This window comes from Hemitrygon akajei, unplaced genomic scaffold, assembly GCF_048418815.1.
Source record: "Hemitrygon akajei unplaced genomic scaffold, sHemAka1.3 Scf000093, whole genome shotgun sequence".
Classification (NCBI taxonomy): Eukaryota; Metazoa; Chordata; class Chondrichthyes; order Myliobatiformes; family Dasyatidae; genus Hemitrygon; species Hemitrygon akajei.
This window is the reverse complement of record NW_027331979.1, coordinates 785,565-807,925: the sequence shown is the minus strand read 5'-3', so window position 1 is coordinate 807,925 and position 22,361 is coordinate 785,565. Positions and strand designations below refer to the sequence as shown.

At 45.3% G+C, this 22,361-nt stretch overlaps 1 protein-coding gene across 1 annotated transcript in view; it reads right to left on the bottom strand.

The window, feature by feature from the left end:
* Positions 1-5,325: 5,325 nt before the first annotated feature.
* Positions 5,326-22,361, bottom strand: part of LOC140722928 (NACHT, LRR and PYD domains-containing protein 3-like) — a 35,212-nt gene continuing 18,176 nt past the window's right edge. The window contains exons 5-12 of the mRNA XM_073037558.1: positions 17,941-18,033; positions 16,862-17,028; positions 15,482-15,653; positions 15,335-15,385; positions 8,001-9,738; positions 6,845-6,931; positions 6,522-6,689; positions 5,326-6,369 (exon numbers count right to left, since the gene is read on the bottom strand). Of these exons, the coding sequence (XP_072893659.1) occupies positions 6,282-6,369; positions 6,522-6,689; positions 6,845-6,931; positions 8,001-9,738; positions 15,335-15,385; positions 15,482-15,653; positions 16,862-17,028; positions 17,941-18,033 (2,564 nt within the window). The 3' untranslated portion in view covers positions 5,326-6,281. The remainder of the gene's footprint in view (positions 6,370-6,521; positions 6,690-6,844; positions 6,932-8,000; positions 9,739-15,334; positions 15,386-15,481; positions 15,654-16,861; positions 17,029-17,940; positions 18,034-22,361) is intronic.

Here is a 22,361-nt window from a genome sequence, read left to right as displayed (position 1 = left end):
TCACCGATGGGACTATTATAGTATATAGGCATCCGTTAGTCTCGTGAGACCATGGATTTGCACCTTGGAAGGTTTCCAGCTCAGGCCTGAGCATTTTGTATAGGAGACCGGCAGTTGCCCAAGCTGCAAGCCTTCCCCTCTCCATGCCACTGATGATGTCCAAGGGAAGGGCATTAGGACCCATACAGCTTGGCACCGGTGTCGTCGCAGAGCAACGTGTGGTAAGTGCCTTGCTCAAGGACACAACACGCTGCCTCAGCTGAGGCTTGAACCAGTGACCTTCAGATCACTAGACCGATGCCTTATCCACTAGGCCACGCGCCAACTCTATTATAATATAATAATATAAATCTGTACTCTCATCCACATAAAGCTAATGAATTGACTGCAAGCCCGAGACCTCAGTATCTGCTTGTGCATTTAGATATCCAATTCCTCACTTGCAGACCCCAGTCCATAAGGATTGGCAACAACATCTTCCAGAGATTTCCCCTCAACATAGGTGTACCACAAGGCTGTGTGCCCAGATTCTTCTCTATTCCCTTTGCTCTTCTGTCCATCACGCTAAACACAGCTCCAACGCCATGACTCCATTGTTGCTGACGGCACTGTTGTTAGCTGAATCAAAGGTGGTGATGATGAATCTACATATAGGAGAGACACTGATAATCGGGCTGAGAGGTGCCACAGCAAGCTATCACTTAATGTCAGAAAGATCAAGGAGATGTCTCTTGAGAAAGAACAAGGAGGTCAATGAGCCTCTCCGAATTGAAGGAACAATTGTACTAACTCTACTTTCATAGAAGTTTACCAAAAACATAGCATGCCGTATAAAGCTTTGAGAAACTTCCATAAAAGTGCGGTGGAGATTATATTGAAGGGGTCTGTCATAGCACAGTCTGGAGACACCAATACCCATGTACGAAAATCCAACAAAAAAGCGAGTATATGTTCCAGTCTATCGGGGGTAAAGCCCTCCCCACCATAAAGCTCATCTACACTGTCCTATGAAAGCAGTATGCATTATTTCCTTCATTCAATTACTTCCTAGAGCAAGGGATTTAGATGGGGTGGAGTTTCTTAGGTCTGTTCAGAAAGGTTTCTTGACACAGTATGTGGATAAGCCTACAAGAGGAGAGGCTGTACTCTATCTGGTATTGGGAAATGAACCTGATCAGGTGGCAAATCTCTCAGTGGTAGAAATTTTTGGAGATTGTAATCATAATTCTATCTCCTTTACAATTGTATTGGAGAGAGAGTGGAACCGACAAGTCAGAAAAACTTTTAGTTGGAGTAAGGGTAATTATGAGGCTATGAGGCAGGAAATTGGAGATTTAAATTGGAAACAGTTCTCTGGGAAAGGTACTGAAGAAATATGGCAAATATGCAGGGGATACTTGTGTAGAGTTCTGTACAGGTACATTCCAATCAGACAGGGAGGTTATGGTAGTGGGCAGGAACCGTGGTGTAGAAAGGCTGTAATAAATCTAGTTAAGAAGAATAGAAAACTTCACAAAAGGTTCAGAGAGCTAGGTAATGTTCGAGATCCAGAAGATTATAACGCTAACTGGAAGGAGCTTAGGAAAGAAATTAGGAGAGCCAGAATGGACCATGAGAAGGCCTTGGCGGGCAGAATTAAGGAAAACCCCAAGGCATTCTACAAGTATGTGAAGAGCAAGCGGACAAGACGTGACAGAATAGGACCTATCAAGTGTGACTGTAGGAAAATTCGTATGGAACTGGAGGAAATAGCAGAAGTAGTTAATGAATGCTTTAATTCAGTATTCACTATGCAAAAGGATCTTAGTGATTGCAGTGATGACTTGCAGTAGACTGAAAAGCTTGAGAATGTAGATATTAAGAAAAGGATGTGCTGGAGCTTTTGGAAAGCATCAAGTTGGATAAGTCACTGGTATCCGACAAAACGTAACCCAGGCTACTGTGGAAGGCGAGGGAGGAATTGCTGAGTCTCTGGCGATGATCTTTGCATCATCAATGGGGATAGGAGTGGTTCCGGTGGATTGGAGGGATGTGGATGTTGTTCCTTTATTCAAGAAAGGGAGTAGAGATAGCCCAGGGAATTATAGACCAGTGAGTCATATCTCAGTGGTTGGTAAGTTGATGGGTAAGATCCTGAGAGGCAGGATTTGTGAACATTTGGAGAGGTATAATATGATTAGGAGTCAGCATGGCTTTGTCAAAGACAGGTCGTGCCTTACGAACCTGATTGAATTTTTGAGGATGTGACCAAACACATTCATGAAGGAAGAGCAGTAGATGCAGTGTATATGGATTTCAGCAAGACATTTGATAAGGTATCTCATGCAAGACTTACTGAGAAAGTGAGGAGACATGGGATCTAAGGGGACATTGCTTTGTGGATCTAGAACTGGCTTGTTCACAGAAGGCAAAGAGTGGTTGTAGACTTATCATATTCTGGATTAGGAAGTGGAGGGATGTGTTAGTAAGTTTGCTGATGACACAAAAGTTGGGGTGTTCTGGATAGTGTGGAGGGTTGTCAGAGGTTACAGCGGGACATTGGTAGGATGCAAACCTGGGCTGAGAAGTGGCAGATGGAGTTCAATCCAACCAAGTGTGAGGTGCTTCATTTTGGTAGGTCAAATATCATGGCAGAATATAGTACTAATGGTAAGACTTTTGGCAGTGTGGAGGAAAAGAGGGATCTTGGGGTCCGAGTCGATAGGACACTCAAAGCAGCTGGTTGACTCTGTGGTTAAGAAGGCGCATGTTGTATTGGCCTACATCAATCGTCGAATTGAATTTAGGAGCCGAGACGTAATGGTGCAGCAATATAGGACCCTGGTCAGACCCCACTTGGAGTACTGTGCTCAGTTCTGGTCTCCTCTCTACAGGAAGGATGTGGCAGTCATAGAAACGGTGCAGAGGAGATTTACAAGGATAGACAATAGACAGTAGGTGCAGAAGTAGACCATTCGGCCCTTCGAGCCTGCACCGCCATTTTGAGATCATGGCTGATCATCTACTATCAATACCCGGTTCCTGCCTTGTTCCCATATCCCTTGATTCCCCTATCCATAAGATACCTATCTAGCTCCTTCTTGAAAACAAGAATTGCCTGGATTGGGGAGCATGTCTTATGAGAATAGGTTGAGTAAACTCGGCCTTTTGTCCTTGGAGCGAAGGAGGATGAGAAGGTGGCCTGATAGAGGTGTACAAGATGATCAGAGGCATTGATCGTCTGGATAGTCAGAGGTTTTTTTTTCCCCAGGGCTGAAATGGTTGCTGCAAGAGGACACACTTTTAAGGTGCAGGGGAGTAGGTACAGAGGAGATCTCAGGGGTAACTTTTTTATCCAGAGAGTGGTGAGTGCGTGCAATGGGCTGCCAGCAACGGTGTTGGAGGCGTATACGATAGGGTCTTTTAAGAGGCTTTTAAATAGCTATATGGAACTTAGTTAAATAGAGGGTTATAGGTAAGCCTAGAAATTCCTAAGGTAGGGACGTGTTCGCCACAACTTTGAAGGCCGAATGAGCTGTAATGTGCTGTATGTTTTATATGTTTCTATGTTTCTAATCCTACCCCGTTAGTATTACTCTGGGTCTCCCTACATTTAGGCTCTGGTGTAGTTTCCGTCGCTTGTGGATATAGAGTAGTGATTTTTCTAACAGTATTGAATACGTGGAAAAGGTTTGGCTCATGCCAAAGCCTCATCTGATTGTCTCTTAATGCCTTCCCCATTCTACTCTCACCGTTTACTAAATTTCCCTGTGGACAGTTTATAATGATCGAAGCAACCTTTGAGAAACTATTTGGCTGACCACCCCAGATCACCGCCCCACTCAATATATACATGACTACGATCACACTGAATTGTAATCTTATGATGGCCATCAGTACCTCAAGGCTGCTTAATAACTGGACCTAGATACTCACTCATATATTCTATCTGTTATACTGAATAATGTCACCTGTAGAGTTTTATGGCATAGGAACTGTTCCTTTTGTCCATGCATATTAAGCCATCTCCTCAGTATAATACAAGTTTATATTCTCAGTTTCTCCGTTGTTAGATCGTATTCCCTGTGTCCGTTCAGATGATTTGTTTCTGTCCACTGAGTTTTTCCAAGCAACGACATCACTGTTGACACATTTGTCCGCTCTACTGGCTCTGGAACAAGACTGACCATGGCCCCTGTCATGGCTGATGCCATCGCAGTAACATACATTATTCTCTTCATGTTTAATTAAACCCGTAACGCACAAGGGTAATATCTGCTCTTATTTCCAGTTCAAATATTAAAATATTTTATGTCCATATTTTGTATCTGGTCTTTTAACCCATCCAGTCTAGGATCACAATTGTCTTTGGACTCAATCTGCCCGTCTTTTCTCACCCATTTTCGATTCACGAAAAGAGAGACAAGCACGGTCTTATCTTACTTTTCCTTTGGTTTTTTTTTGACAAAACTTCCCTGATTCTCAGGATGAGAGGACTGAAAATCGCCCCCCCCTTGCTATAGGGCTTGTTCCCATCTTCTTGGAACACTTGTTCCATCCTCAGGTCTCCTTAATCAGGGCTATCATGTAGATCAATTGTCATGTGCCGATGGTGATAACATTCCTGTTTCTGCTCCACCAATATCAGCTGGTTGATATAGTATAAACCACTTTTATCTGTAGAAGTCAGCAATTTGTACTCTGAAGGACTTGCTTTGTCGAAGGGAGCTTCTCTCTGAATCAGACTGTGGTAGTCTGTGATGAAACAGTGCGGAGGGAGACTCGCATTGTGTCTGATCCTGGTTTCGTGTGTCAGGACGGTGCCGACAGAGCTGCACTTTGTGTCTGACGATGGAGGGTTGTGATGGGACGGTGCTCTGTGTCTGATAACTGGTGAGTTGTTTTGGATGGTGCAGAGGTGTACTAACGCTGTGTCTGACCAGGGATCTTTATTTTTGATTGGACGGTGTGAGGGGGTTCCTCTGTGTCTGACCCTGGTAATGTGTGATGGGACGGTATGGAGAGAGCTTCAGTCTGCATCTGACCCTGGGAGTGTGTGGAGGGGTGGTGCTTCACCACATGTTTAATGTCGGTGTCCCACCGCATCCCTATCCTCTTCAGGACCTCTGTGGACTCATGCAGATATTTTATCGGAACTTCTAATCTCTTCATTTGGTTTTGTCTGCGTGGACGAGGCGTTACAACCGTCTACTGAGTTGATCATGACAAATATAAATTAAACAACGTGTGACCTCCGGGAATTAGTAAGCTGCTCACCTTTTTTTTTAATTTACAAACCTCAGAAGTTTATTTGCACAACAAATACATAAGGTGCAACCACTCAGATTTTACAAGGCAGTGAGTACACTCAGTTTAAAAAATGGTTACTACCGTCTATTAAACAGTCAATTTCCTGTGGTGTCCATCGCTCCCGGAAATCCCCCAGTGTACCCATAGCGACCGTATGCTCCCTCACCAAGGACAGCCGGGCACGAACGCATCCTTGGATGGGGGCAAGGAGTCGGACGGGCATAGCCCTCCACTTACCGCCGTATGGACCCATAAATGACCATTTTGGCCCGGCCCAGGGGTAAACCCACCAGGAACACCTCCTCGTGACCCGACCCCTTCTGTACTGGGTGCCCGTATATGACCAGCGTGGGGCTGAAACATATCCACATCAGATACACAAACAGGGGCTGCAACCTCTTTCACAGTCACACTCAATTAACTGTCAGGCGACAACGAGTGACAGGTTGAATAATCAGCCCCGTTTCTCACCGACACTCTGCATCGGGGAACCGATGATTACAAAATTACACTTCAGGGCTGTGTCCGAGATCGCTGCAGATCCAGGGTCACTGCCGTAGGATTTGTCAATTTAACATCATTATATCTGCCAGATTGCGGAATGCACCGTCCTCTGCTGAAAGTAAGCAAAACGATTCTCTCCCCGGATAATCCTACCCCGGAACATTGGTGTCACATACTGAATCTCTCCCCCGGGCTCTTCCTGTCTTTGTAATTTCCCGGGATTCCACGGGGGACTTCTCGAACCCGATCATCCGGCGGCAGCAGCACCATTGAAGAGGGGGCGGAATACATCACTGCGGGACCGCCTCTGACGCACAGAGCGCTCTGCTGGTGTGGGGTTGTGCTTGTGATACAGCTGTTGGGAATTAAACCTGGAACGCGGCAGTTAAAGGGGAGGCTATGAGTTAAAGGAGATGGAGGGAAATCGGCCAAAATGTCCTCATCCCACGGGAGTGGTGGGGTGGGTGGATGTTCACACATTCAGATGATCACAATTTCACTGTCAGTCCGGTTCTGGGTTCCTGCATAGATCTCAGTTCCTTCTCCCCGGTCCGACTGAACTGATTCTCCACCAGCCTGAAACAGATGGAAGAATACAGAGGAAATAAACAGACTGTCAGTAGCAGGGGATTCAGATTAATGTTTGAACAAGACACAGACAAATATCACTACAAAACCCGCGGATCCGCGTTTATTTTATCACATTAATCATTAACACAAGCACCCACCCGATCCAATTCAGACTCGGGTGTGTCAAAATGAGGGGGCGAAGAGCAGGAATTGATCGGTCTGTGAGCGAGTTTAATGCCAGGTCCAGCAACGTCAGTGAACGGTTTGCACGGAGAGCCGAGACGAGATCCTCGACACCGGAATCTGAGAGACCAACATTGATCAGCCTGGAGATGAAAGAGAGTGAGGATGAAGAACACAGAGAGACAGGCGGCGGTAGAAATTCCCAGTATTTATCCGTAACACAATTACTGATTTTATTAATGTTCAGTGTCAGGCACCCAGTGACTGTAAGCACAATCTCCCACAGTCTGGTACTTACACTAGTTCCTGTATTTTACACTCCGGGTTCCTCAGAGCCGCAGACACCACTTTCACTCCTGAATCTCCCAGTTTATTCCCCGCAAGTCTAAACACAAACAGACAAATTGATGAACCGTGATTCAAACCGTGGGTCTGAGGGAATTTCGCTCACTCGGATATTTCAGGGAGCATTTAGCCCTTCAATAAGTCACTGATCGGAGTTCCCATCACTGTCAATGTCCCTCACTGACCTGCTCCAGGGTATTCACCGAATGTCAGTAATTTGGTCTGTCGGTGTGACACTGTAAACTCTACATATTCTGTCCTATTTCCTAGCGGTTAGAAAAATGTTCCTGAAGTAAAAGAGTCCACACCTGCGGAAAAGGGATGGAGGTGGAGCAAGGAGGCATTGGGGAAGAGATCCCTCATGAGGTATGGAGGATCGGGAAGAACGATCCCACAGGTGGAAAGGCGGATCGGAATGCTTGATCCGACAGCAGGAAGGGCGATGGAGAAAAGAGATATCACAGGAGTAAAGGAGAGGGGGAGGAGAGATTCGACAGGGAGAAGGAGATGGGGAAGATAGACACGACAAGAGGAAGGGGAATGGGGAAGAGAGTTCACAGAGGAGGGAGGGGTGCGAAAGTAGAACTTATGCGAGCGGTGGTCCTGAATTGGAGCTCATAACCTGCAAATGAAATGATAATTTGTGGGCTGGGTAGCAATCAAAGTCACACAGTTGGCATGAGAATGATAGTTACACAAGGCGGGGGTAATGACACACCCGAGGTATTTTTTTCTCTACTTCTAATCCTCTGTAGTAACCACACCAGGAAGAGAGCGTGAAACTCCGACACACCTGCTTGGGTCAGTATCGGCCTCGGTATCAGCAACAATGAGAAGGATCATTGTCGATGGACGTGTCACAGGCAGCGAGAAACACGGCCATTCCTGTGATTTACTACCATCAAACCAGTGGCCGTTGTTCACTGATTGGATGAAGTTTCCATTATCCCTTCACGAGGAATCACAGAACCCTCCCGTCCCTGCAGAATACTGACCAATCCCCTGGGCAATTGTTGCAATTCTTCACAATCTGATTTAATACAGCTTTACCCAAATTCCATTACATTGAAACAACACAATGAAACATTTTCGCTGGTAAAACAAGTTACCTCAAATCCCGGCACTTGTACAGCCCGGGTCCCAGCCGCTGGATTCCTTCACACTGAATGCGGCAACGAAACAGGTCGAGGTGCTTTATTGTATCACAGAGTCCGATGACATGAGACAGGACCGCGCAGTCCACCGGGGTCAGTGTCAACCCACTGAATGAAAGTGTTTCCACAGATCCCAATATGTCCTGAGCCAGTCCACGATTCTGAGACTCAAACAGATAGTGCAATGTGTTCAGGAGGCTCCCTTTACTATCTTGACTCTCTGCGTTTTCAATCTGGCGTCTAACCTCCTCCTTCACCCAGTCAATCACCCGGCAGATGGTTTCATGATGAAATGGACCCAGAAACTCCACCAGGCCTCGAGCTGCTACTGGGGAGGAGAGACCAGCAACAAAACGGAGAAATATCTCAAATCGTCCATCTGTCGTGTTGTGGGCTTCGGTGAGGAATCTGAAGATATCCCCGGGATGTGGATTCAAAAATTGTGCAAGTGCAGCTGCAAACTCTTGGATGGTGAGGTGTGGGAATGTGTACACCACACACCGGGGAGAATCATCTCTCTCCAAAAGCTCCATCAGGAACCCGGACAGGAACTGGGAAGGCTGCAGGTTGTAGTTGATCAAATGTCCATCTGTAAATATTATCTTCTTATCGAACACTCCCCTGAAGGCCATCTGACCAACCCTGAGTAACACATCACGGGGGTTCTCAATCTCACGGCCGTGGTTTTTCAGGATGTTGTAAATATAGTAGGAGTACAGTTGAGTGATGGTCTTGGGAACACGCTGGGTGTTCCTGACTCTTTGTATGAAGAAGGGGCCCAGTGCAAGAGCGAGGATCCAGCAGTAGGAGGGGTTGTAGCACATGGTGTAAAGAATATCGTTCTCCTCCACGTGTTTGAAAACAGCTGCTGCCACCATCCGATCTTCGAAATACCTGATAAAATATTCCTTCCGCTCCTCACCATCAAATCCCATGATCTCACCCCAGATACTAATCTCTGCCTTTTCCATTAAATGTAACGCAGTGGGGCGGGTGGTCACCAGCACTGAACACCCTGGGAGCAGCTTGCCCTGGATTAAACTGTACACAATGTCAGACACTTCACACCACCACTCGGGATCTGGGCACTGGTGCTTGGGTTCTGTATCTCTCCGACTGTCAGCGAAATCGATTTTGTGTTTGAATTCATCCAAACCATCGAATATAAACAGCAATCCCTCTGGGTTCTTCCAGACTTCTCTCAGGAAATTCCCAAAGTAAGGATATTGATCCAGAATCAGTTCCCTGAGGTTTATCCTACAGTTAATGGAGTTTAATTCCCGAAATTTGAAACTGAAGACAAACCGAAATTGTTGGTATATTTTCCCTAAGGCCCAGTCATAAACAATCTTTTGTACCATTGTAGTTTTTCCGATCCCCGGGACTCCGGCCACTGCTGCTGAACTCCCGGTTCTGGATTTACTCCCAGAAAAGCTGCTCTGGAACAACTGATCAGTCCGGATTTTTTCCAGCTCTCTGCAGAGATGCTCCACTCTCTCCACCTCGTGGTCTCTGCCTCTTGCCAGCAGCTCATGTTCCACGAGTCTCAGATCTCGAACAGTGGAAATAACCGTGAGCTCAGCATATCGATCAACCAGCTGGAAAACCTTCACCTTCTCCCTCATCAGGATCGTGTTCACTCTCAGTGTTTCAGTTTGTGCCCGCAGAGTCTCCTTGTGTTTCTGTTGAACATCTTCCATGGGAACAGACAGTGGACAAGCTGTTAGATGCCTCAACTCAGAACTCAGTATTTAAGCACACAAGAGTTAGCTCAAAGCTATTGCATTAATTCAATTAGAACAGAGAACATAGAGCATAGAATAGTACAGAATTGTACAAACCCTTTGGCCCACATTGTTGTACTGACCCTCAAACACTGCCTCCCATATAACACCCCACCTTAAATTCCTCCATATACCTATCTAGTAGTCTCTTAAACGTCACTAGTGTATCTGCCTCCAACACTGACTCAGGCAGTGCATTCCACGCATCAACCACTCTCCATTAGAGGAATCTCATTAGAGGAAGTAAAAAAACCTTCCTCTAATATCCCCCTTGAAATTCCCTCCCCTTACCTTAAAGCCATGTCCTCTTGTAATAAGCAGTGGTGCCCTGGGAAGAGGCGCCGGCTATCCACTCTATCTATTCCACTTAATATCGTGTACACCTCTATCATGTCTCCTCTCATCCTCCTTCTCTCCAAAGAGCAAATCCCTAGCTCCCTTAATCTCTGATCATAACCCATACTCTCTAAACCAGGCATCATCCTGGGAAATCTCCTCAGTACCCTTTCCAATGCTTTCACATCCGTCCTATAGTGAGGCGACTTGAACTGGACACAGTACTCCAAGTGTGGCCTAACCAGATTTTTATAGAGGTGCATCATTACATCGCGTCTCTTAAACTCTATCCCTCGACTTATGAAAGCTAACACCCCATAAGCTTTCTTAACTACGTTATCTACCTGTGAGGGAACTTTAACGGATCTGTGGACATGTACCCCCAGATCCCTCTGCTCCTCCACACTACCAATTATCCTGCCATTTACTTTGTACTCTGCCCTGGAGTTTGTCCTTCCAAAGTGTACCACCTCATATTTCTCCGGGTTGAACTCCATCTGCCACTTCTCAGCCCACTTCTGCATCTTATCAATGTCTCTCTGCAATCCTAGACAATCCTCTACACTATCTACAACACCACCAACCTTTGTGTTGTCTGCAAACTTGCCAACCCACCCTTCTACCCCCACATCCAGGTCGTTAATAAAAATCACGAAAAGTAGAGGTGCCAGAACAGATCCTTGTGGGACACCACTAGTCACAACCCTCCAATCTGAATGTACTCCCTCCACTACGACACTCTGCCTTCTGCAGGCAAGCCAATTCTGAATCCACCTGGCCAAACCTCCCTGGATCCCATGTCTTCTGACTTTTTGAATAAGCCTACCGTGTGGAACCTTGTCAAATGCCTTATTAAAATCCACGTAGATCATATCCAATACACTACCCTCATCTATATGCCTGGTCACTTCCTCAAAGAACTCTATCAGGCTTGTTAGACACGATCTGCCCTTCACAAAGCCATACTGACTGTCCCTGATCAGACCATGATTCTCAAAATGCCCATTGATCCCTTCTCTAAGAATCTTTTCCAACAGCTTTATCAATGGATTTTCGTACAGTAACGTAAATTTGATGAACAAACAGCAATCTGGACAGAGATGCGCCGTCTAGATAAACACCCTTCCACATTAATTGTGTTGTAAAGGTGAGTATTTCCTTGGTAGTTTACTGACACCCGACTGTTCCGTAGTGCACACCCTACCACTACTACCACAGGTATTATTGTTCTTGTGAAAGAACTTTGAAAGTCCAGTGTTGATCTGGCTATGGTGGTAGAGAAAAGGGTAGCGGACATTCTGTCAAAGGTACAGGGCGGGAGATCGCAGCTCTCCCTTCCACTCTCACTGTTTGTTGATCAGCATGTGCACTGTTGTGCTTGGTTGGGGAGAAAATGTCAATGTCTTGTTCAGGGGATTCAGACTGTCAGCATTTGGACACAAAACGCAGACAATCCGCCCCTCCCCAACACACAGACGCTTCCATCATCACAGATGCTGCTCAGCTCACTGAGTTCCTCCAGACAATGGTTCGAGACGGCAGATCTACGGTCTCGTGTCCCTGAAGGAGTATGGGTTGCAAATACTCAACAGACTCAAGATTCAAGATAAACAGGTGTAAAGGAGAAGTTATTTCGGATCTGATGTGGAACAAAGAAAACGCAGATAAATATGAATACATAAGATACAGGAGTCACTCTGACCTCATGTGGTTCTGACAGAAATCGTGCTGGTGGTGGGGTGGGGGTTGTCAGTTGTGGAGGGGTGGCTTTGTCATTGGAGGTGTTGACCAGTCTTGCTGGTTGAGGAAAGTAACTGATTTTGTGTCTGGTGGTCCTGCTGTGGATGCTACGTAGCTTCCTCCCTCATGGGAGAGGGGCAAACAGCCCATAGACAGGATTGGGGGAGGTCCTTCCTGATGCTGCTGGCCCTCTTCCGGAGCCTTTCTGTATACACGTCCCTGATGGAAGGTAGGCTGGGGGTGCCGGTGATGCGTTGGGCAGTTTTCACTACCCATTGTACAGACTTCCAGTCCGCCACAGTTATGCAGCATGTTGGCCTGTTCTCTGCAGCACAGCTGTAGATGGACGGGAGAGTAGATATGAGTATAGATCAGACGGCGTCTGTGGAAAGGGTAGAAAGGGGAGATGCTACTGGTCTATGACTTTAAATACAAGTTTGAAAACCGTGCTGATTTCCTATCGGGTGGTGAAGAAGAGAGCAGAGACTGAGGCATTTCGGTAGCAGGTGATGCAGGATTTCAGCTGTCACAGGACGTACATAGAACATAGAACAGCAAAGGAATAGGCCCTTCGGCCCACAACGTTGGTTTCAGAATGATGCCACATTAAACATCCTACCTACCTCCGGTGTTCCGTACTCCACCCCCACCCCCTCCCCCTCCCCCCGCCATTCCCTGAATGTTAATGTGCCTACCTAAATCTCTAACATCTGTCTACATTTCCACGCCTGGCAGCATATTGCAGGCATCCGCCACGCTGTGCAAAAGAAAATGAACTGTACATCTTGCCCCAATCTCACCACAAATCAATAAACTCTATTATATGATATATCTACACCGAAAACACTCTATCTTCACCTCTCAATTGTATAATCCAATATATATGCTCTCCCTTTAAACCTTTGCACTTCAAATAAATGATTCGAAATCTGCCTAACAACTATTTAAAGTTTATGCCCTCTAACCTAGGATGTGAGTTGCATCTCTCTTCAGCTCCCACTGAGGCCTTCATATCTTTCCTGAAATGGGGGTCAGAATTGTACCAATACTCCAACTGCAGCCAAACCGAAACTTTATACAGCTGCAACATAGAGATACACATTCAGGAAACTATGGACATGGACATCAAGGTCCCTCTGGACATGAATGATGTAAGCGTCGTGACCTTTACCCTTTACTTCCCAATATATTTGATCTCAGGAATTGCAGAAACTCACACTTTTTTGGATTAAACTCCATCTGATATTTCCCCATCTGCATCTGCAACTGATCTATATCCCGATGGATTGTTTGACACACCTGTTCTCTCTCCACAGCTCAGCGTCTCATTTCACATCATAAACCTTACCTAGGATTCGAACTAAATTTACAACATCTCCCGTCAAGATCCACAGGTGCTGCCGTCGTTGACTTTAATCCCCTTAGGACATGCCGGCGCCAAATTCTGATCAGCTGATACTTAATCAATCCCACCTGCCTGATGGGGATTTGCCCAATAACAGGTTTTCGAGTCTCACTCTGTGTAAAGGACCTTGCCAAGGGTATGTGGGGTCTCACAGTGTCTCAGGGACCTGTCGGAGGTGTGTGGGGTCTCACAGTGTCTCAGGGACCTGTCGGAGGTGTGTGGATCTCACAATGTTTCAGGACCCTGCCAGCGTTGTGTGGGGTCTCACAGTGTGTCAGGACCAGGTGGGGTGTCTGGGTGTCTCACAGTGTATCAGGATCCTGACAGGAGTGTGTGGGGTCTCATAGAGTGGCGGGTCCCTGTCAGAGTGCGTGGGGTCTTACAGGGTGTCAGATCTTTTCCGGGTTGTGTAGGTCTCACAGCGTGTTACGAGCCTTTTAGGGTTGTGTGTTGTCTCACAGTGTGTGAACGACCCTGCCAGAGAATATGTCGGCGTCTCACAGCGTGTTAGGACCCTTTTGCGGTGTATGGTCTCACAGTGTCTCAGGACCCTGCTGGGAGTATGTGGGCTCTCTATTCAACGTATTTAGATGAAATAGGGATCGTAGGAAAACATTGACTGGTGAAATAACTACTTTAGAGAATGTGACAGTAGTGGAAATGATGTTCTCCAGTAATCGGGGAGATAATCTGTTTCATATTCAGCAAAGGGCGTGGAGACTGCATTGCTTTGGCTGTTCCCTTGGCAAACAATATACAGAATAATAAAGAACAAGTTTTCAGGAAAATTGTGGAGAATTACCAAATCCATGGTTCAGGGAAACTGGGGGTCTTCGTTGTCTTTATATGGACTGGAAAATCATTAACAGAAGTGACAGAGACATGAGCAGTTTGTAAATTTCCTGATCCCATATGAAAAATAACATCTTTGGCATTTGTTCTTGGAAATGAGAGAGGCTGAACCATGGTACTTTACCAGGATTCCTTACCGAGAATTCCAACTCAGAGTCCTTACGTTGCTGTTCAAGAGAATAATCAGATAAAACATCGGCTGCAATAACTGTCTTTCCTTCACGCTCTCCTCTCTTAAGTGTGCAGTTGCGTGATCCAACTCAGTCTGCGATTATGAAATCTCATCATCTCTTCAGCCCATTCACTGCCCCGCGATCCATTTTCATAGAGAAGATGGGCTTACGAATGCCGTGAGCTTCCCATCCAGACGGTCATAATTTAATGAATTGCAATATTATTTGTAGATATTTTCAGTCCTTTGCACAACAGACAGTTTCTCTGTCCTGATTTCCATCTCTCAGACTTCCACAGTGCCCATCACACAACACCGGCAGACATGAATTTCAGCTTCAGCGGACTGAGCGGAGGTTTTTTTCCCGCAATCTCATCCTCACTAAAACTGTCTCCTGATGGACTTCCCAGGATTACTGAGTTGGGAATGAAACTGGATACCTGTAGCAGTTTGGACTAGGGAGAGCAGATATGAAGAGAGTGGGGTTAATATGCTGTTTAGGCTTGAGCAGACTAGTTGGGGTGTTACCTGTTTTTTTTTCATTAAATGGATGTTGTCATTGTTATTCTGTGACGACCGCGTCAATGGACTCCCAACTCTAAAAATAAAGACCTGTCGGTTATGAGGGTATTTTGAAAAGTGATTTAGTTCTGGGCTGTTTCGGAGGTTGGTCGGCTGCATAGAAATGATTTCACCTTGAGCAATGAAGACATTTCTCTTATTTTCACTACTCCAGATTACTCTCCTCTCTTTTCTGACCCCAATCGAGGGATCTGTATTTGCTGCACCAAAGATGTGTGATCCCTTTCAGCAAACCCAAATCTCTACGTTGTTCCGCATAATGTCCTGTGAAGACTCGCCCTGCAACAAACATTTTCCATGCGTCTTACTGTGCACTGTCACGGTGCCACCATTTACTTGGTCAAATCCTCGTGGTTCAACAACGATATGGCCCGACACAACATGAAACACTGGTGGAAACAACGGTTTCTTTACTTACCCTTCAGTTCACTGGGAATCTTCGGTACGGGTCCATGCACCGGAACACAACCTGTTTGGATTCAAACAATTAGGTGAATTCAAATGTGTAAAGTTATTATGAAATGTTTTGAATCCAAAATTAAATTAATCTCTGATATTATCTCACCATGTTGCTGAATTTCTTTCAGTATTTTGTTGTACTTTGGGACACCATTCCTCATTTTCACAAAGGTTTCCCACATCACCCTCCGGGCGCGGGAGCCTTTCTCCATCACCAGGCTCAGGAGGAGTTTAGAACTGTCCGCCCGCTCTCCCTTATCAGCGAGATCAGAGATTTTCTGTGAAGAGTTACAGTGAACATATTGGGGACTGACAGATTCACACAGAGAATGAGAAGTAAATGATGTGCTCTGTAACGGGATCACACTGAGCAGTCACCCGGACAGGTGCCGATCCTGTCTGGACATGGACTGTACATTCTGAGTGCAGAGCACACGGAGGGACATTCACCGTGAACCTGGTCCACCAGTCAATGAGATCCTGGCTGGTCTGTGATCGCTTCACTGACGTGGCTCCAAATCCATAAATAATTCCTCACCGAATTTGAAGGTGTAAAACAAAAATCATAAAATAACGATCGCAGATGAAGAAAGAAGTCAGGAGCGTTTTTACAACAGTCGCAGAGAAGTTGCAGAAAAGATGATGTGATTCATCTCCCCCATCCACCAGTGTCCAACATGACAGCGGGTTACCGGCTGACACCTAATGCATTTCCGTTGCCTTTTCCATTGGAGGTTTATTCAGCGGTTACACATTACAACGTGTTGGCGCGTGGCTAGGGCGTTGTTCTAGTGATCTGAAGGTCGCTAGTTCGAGCCTTAGGTGAGGCTGTGTGTGTGTGAACTTGAGAAAGGCACTTAACCACACATTGCTCTGCGACGACACCGGTGCCAAGCTGTATTGGCCTAGCCCCATCCCTTGGACAACATTGGTGGCGTGGAGAGGGGGGACATGCAGCATGGACAACTGTCAGGTCCTCAGTCAACATCGAAAGAAGAAGGAGGAGGAGGAGGAGGAGGAGAAGAAGAAGAAGAAGAAGAAACAACGCATTACAACACAGCAGTATTTCCCAGTTCACACTGTTTGCAGTTAGAGATTGTAAAACAATATTCTCTACCCAGAACGGGGCCTCTGCGGCACCCACAGATGACGCCACCGTTCTGACTGACATCCTGCCGTCACGCTATACGGTCCTCCCAAACTGAAACTTACTGGAATATTTCCATTTAATACTGTAAGCCCACACCAGGCTCAGAAGGAGATACTTGTTCAATTTGCTCTGAACATTGAGCAGCTACCCATCAGTCCACGGGGTCCTCTCATCCCTTTCTACAATTGGTTCAGATTCACATGTTTTGAGATTTCAGGTACAGTATTTATTTCCCAAATGTTCCTTTATATAAGTAAATGTCCAATGAGTTTGTGTTCCGAAACCCATCAGTTCTGTAATGTACGAAAATTTAAACTCATTCTCCCTCCTACTCACCCGATGTTCCACTCCGCTGAACAGATTCTCGGCCGTTAGCGCCAGACTCACTCCGTGAACCCCTCCTTCCATCGCCTGCTCCAGCCTGTCCCGGTAGAAGTCCGTCAACTGCAGCAGCTGGAAATCATTCCAGCTCGCCAGGAGCTCGGTGATCACTGAGGTCGGACCTGTGAAGGCACATGATGACCATTAGATAAATTATTGACCGCATAATGGGCAGTAACTTTCTCCCTGGAACCTAAAGATGGTGCACCAGATCATCAACCACAATATGAGATATATTTGAGAGGGACGGGCGTGAGACCGTGGCGGGGGGAGAATGGGTGCGGCCTGGCAGGTGGAGGGGGGAGGTAGCACGGATTGGGGCGGGGGGAGAGAGGGAACCGGGTTATAGTCCCATCTGTTGAAGCTGCTCTTTCTTAGCCGAAGGAATGTACCTCACTGCTTTGAAAGAACTCTGCTTATTCCTGCGGATATAGTAACCCATCAGCATCACTGTCCTGCTACTGCTCACCACTACCGCTTTGCTATGGGTTGCTGTCTGCCTGCCTGGTTAATCCCTTCCTCCACATATCTCTGGAATATCTCATAAATGCTGGGGGTAAACAGCAGGTCAGACAGACAGCATCTATAGAAGAGAATAAATAATCAACGTTTTAGTTCAAGGCCCTTAATCGGGACTGGAAATGAGGGGACAGAAATTCTAGATATTTCCAAATTACTTTCTATTCTTTGTGGTCCTGATCCGAAACGTCAAATGTTTATTCTTTTCCATGGATGTTGCCTGACCTGCTGAGTTCTGCCAAAATTTTGTGTGTCTTTTAGTTGCGCAAAACTTTCAGCATCTGCAGAATGTCTTGTCTTCTGGATTAACTCGCTATTTTAATCTGCATCACAATCTGTTAGAGGAAAGATTAATTGTACTCCTTCCGCATGTGACTATGTTTTCCCAGAGAAGTTATCTTCTCTCTCCCTCTGCTCAGATCCTTCACAAGTAGTTTGTTAAGTACCGACATTGAATAAAACCCAGACACACAGTCAGAAAAATATTTAATAATTAATATAATTCACCAACATACCCGTGACCTTTCCTGCTGTTGACTTCACTGGAACTGCTCCACTAGCCGCCCGTTCAGCCATTTTGAGTACAATTGTGTTCATATTTTGCTGTTCTATAACAAACAAAGTTAACAGGAGGGTCAGACATGAATTGAGGTGTAAAGGATAATACCGTTTTCTTTTTAAACTCAGGGAAACACTTCCAAACATCTTGCGCCTCTCCACTTAAATCTTGACACGGCCGGATCTACCCATAGTTACTCAAAGCCCATTCCCGCTCTCTTCCTGGATTGTACATTGAGCCAGAGTTCTCTAGTGTATCTACTCGCTATATTTCAGGCAATTCCTTTTAAGGAACAAATCAAGGGAATGGTAAGGCAGGTTGAGCGGACAGCGCCCACTGCTTTCTTCCTTCTACTACTGGTGGCGCTATGTTGAGTAATGGACAAGTGTTACAGCAGTGTGGGTTGAAATATTTCTGCTGACCAATGGGACATTTATTATTCTTGTCGTTGAACTATACAGATTTCTCAGTCACACCTGATTCTCACTGATTCCTTGCATTTTAACATCGCCTGGCATTGACACCTATGTCAATATTTGGTTTGAGTCTATAGAGAAGCACTTTGACTTACTGAACAATGCAATAAAGACATATTGTCCTGAAACACTACATTTCACGCACGAGTTCATATACGATTTTTTTCACTCGCGAATTCTGTATTGACATATTTTCACAGGAATTGTGGGGACACAATTGTTGAACTCATGCGTAAAAAAAATGACTCATGGAATGTAAAAGGTTGGCCACCCCTAGAGCAGAGATAACCCAGTAAATTATAGAGCTGTCAATTTTACTTACGTGATGGGCAAGTTGTTAAAGAAGATTCTGACAGGCCAGATTTCTGAGCATTCTGAAACTAATAATCTGAATACGTCAATAATCTGGCATCGCTTTGTCAAGTGCAGGTCATGCCTCACGGACCTAATAGAATTCTTCGAGAATTTAACGAAAAACATTGATGATGGTAGAGCAGTGGATGTAGTGCATATGGATTTCAGTAATATATTTGGTAAGGTTCCCCAGGCAATGCTCATTCAGATAGTAATGATGCATGAGATCCAAGAGACGTTGCTTTCTGGATACAGAAATGGCTTGCTCACAGAAGGCAAACGATAGTTGTACATGGTACAAATTTTGCATTGAGGACGGTGACCAGTGGTATCAAATTTGAAGATAGAATATAATATTAATGGTAAAACTCTTGACCGTGTGGAGGATTAGAGAAATCTTGAAGCTTGTGTCCATAAGGCACTCCAAGCTTCTGAGCAAGTTGACAGTGTTGTTAAGAAGGCGTATGGTGTGATAGCCTTCATCAACAGTGGAATTGAGTTCAAGACCTGTGAGACATAGAAACACAGAAACACAAAAACCCTTCGGGCCCTTCGGCCTAGAATGTTGTGCCGTAAATATATATACTTTAGAAATTACCTAGTGTAACACATAGCCGTCTATGTTTCTAACCTCCATGTTCCTATCCAGGAGACTCTTAAAAGACTCTATCCTATCCGCCTCCACCATCGTCGTTGGCATCCTATTCCACGCACTCACCACTCTGCGTAAAAAAAAAATTACCTCTGACATCTCCTCTGTACCTACATCCAAGCACCTTAAAACTGTGCCCTCTCGTGTTAGCCATTTCAGCCCTGGGAAAAAAGCTTCTGACTATCCACATGATTGTTAATGCTATATAAGACCTTGGTTAGACCCCACTTGGAGGACTGTGCCCAGATCACTAACGCAAGGATGTCGATACTGTACAGAGAATGCAGAGGAGATTTACAAGGATATTGTCTGGATTGGAGAGCATGCCTTAAGAGAATACGGTGAATGAAATTGACCTTTCCTCCTTGGAGCGTAGGACGATGAGGGGTGACCTGGTAAGGTGTATAAGATGATGAAAGTCATTGATGTTGTGTGTAAACAGAGGCTTTTTCTAAGGGCTGAAATAGACAACACCAGGGGCTATATTTTTAAGGTGTTCGGAATAAGGTACAGGGGGATGTCATTCAGATACTGGTTGGGGCATGGAAAGCACTGCCAGCAAGATGGTGGAGGCGAACACAATAGGGTCCTTTCCGAGCCTATTAGATAGGTATATGGAGCTTAGAAAAATAGAGGGTTATGTTGTAGGTATTACTGGACATTTTCTAGAGTAGGTTACATGGTCAACACAACATTGTGAGCCGAAGGACCTGTACTGTGCTGTAAATTCCGAAATTCTCTCTTTTCATGTTTTATTGTTTCACAACGTTCAATCACATTTGATTAAATGTGTCTTTTCCAACAATTAAAGTACTTAAGTCAAAGTGAAAACATCTATTTAAAGTGACCTAAAATAATTCCAAATATAAAACTCAAAATAATTGATTGAATAAATATTTATCCTCTTTAAATATGACACCAATTCACCACTGATGCTGCCAATTGGTTTTAGAAGTCATATGATTAGTTAAATGGAGATCTGTTTTTGGACACCTGTGAGCAGTCAAGGTGTTTCAATTGATTGTAGTAAAATACACATGTTTCAAAAGGTCCAACTGTGGAAGAGTCAGTTGCCAGGGAAAACCTACACCCTGAAAACAAAAGAACACTACAAGCAACTCTGTATAAGGATTATTGAAAAGCACAAGTCAGGTATTTGTACAGGATTATTTCCACGTCACTGCATATCCCCAGTGGCGTTTCTAAGTTATGGCAGGTATGGCACGTGCCCTGCGCGCAACTTGAAGGGGGGCGCCACTGAGCAGCTTCCATTAAAGTCAGACAAGCCATCCTTGGAGAGTAGAAAACAGGAATTTTCTTCAGATGTATGATCTGTCTTCGAATATCATGGGTGAGAAGCACTAGGGTGGTCTTATTACGGAGCGTTGTGTAAGAAGATCATGAAAATCTTCTTCACGAAGGAGGGAAGTGAAGCTGAAGGACAGAAGACACGAAATCTGGAGGCGCAGGAAGCCAAGAAGTCTAGCAAGTTCTTCGTGCCCTTCTTTCAAAAGCCTGGAACAAATAGTTCGACACGTTCCCTGGAGACGCCTTCACTTGCGACGTTTGTTAGAATCCGAAGGTGGATCAAGTACAAATGCGTCACAAGCCGAGGAGGAAGTCAAGTCAGATAAATCGTAGTATGACGAGATTAAGTGTGAGGCTGCCACAGAGAACGTGGACATGACAGGACGGGAAGACAATGGTCGTGGTGGTGATGTTAAGTTTATTGATGAGATATTACCTGACGAGATTGAACCTGACGACTCTGAAACTAGTGAACTGGATGGTGTCAAAGAGCATCGAACTGTCATACCAGAAATGATTGAACAGCATGACATTGAACTTCTGAAGCTCGACAAGCATACTGGAAAAGCTATTTTGTCTGACACGTTGAGAACTGAAATAATAAAGCTGGGTCCGAAATATGCCCAGAACAGTGAGGGGCCTTTCCTCCCAACAAACAACCGCTCAATGAATAAAACTTGGTTCAAGAGGAAATTGGGAAATGGTCATGGTGAGGAAGTGACTCGCTCATGGCTGGTCTACCCTATTCCCGGTCAGGCCATCAATCCTCATTGGAGCAGGAAAGTGGATTCAAGCAGTTGAAAGCACATGAAATGATTAGTGTTCAGTAAAATGCCAAGAATCACTGGGAATGCTTCACACAGTGGAAAGAAATGGAACGAAATTTAGCTGGAAACAGAGGAGTTATGGACGCGGTATTTCAGCCACAGATTGAGAAGGAAATGCCCAAGTGGCGTGATAACGACGAGAATTCTTCACTGCTATAATTAATTACAACTCAGAACTTGGCTTTGCGAGGACACAGGAAGTCACTTCAGCTGGACGACGATTCAATTGTGGGAACGTTCCTTGGCTTGCTGAACCCACTTGCCATCTTTGACCCTGTTGTAAAAGAACACCTCACTCATGTGGAAAGTCATCCAGGATTTAAGTCTTATCTTTCACCGGATATCCAGAACGAATTCATCCACATGATGGCACCCACTGTTCGCCAGAGTTTACTGAGAAGCATTTGTAAAGCCAAGTACTAATGTCTCATGTTCGACTCGTCTCCTGATCAGGCACAACGTGAGCAGATGTCAGAAGTAGTGAGGTACGTGGAAGTTGATTTTGAGAGGGAAACAGTCCGTGTTAGAGAGTCCTTCCTTGGTTTTATCCAGATGAGCCAGAAAGATGCCTAGAGCTTGGTTGAAGACATCTTGAAACAGCTAGAGAAGGACGAAATGGAGCTACGAGATTGTTGGTCACAGTGCGGTGACAACGCCGCTGTGATAGCTGGACACAGAAGTGGTGTTCATCAAAGAATAAGTGAGAAAAACAACCTGGCAGTGTTTATGAATTGTGACAATCATTCAATCAACTTGGTGG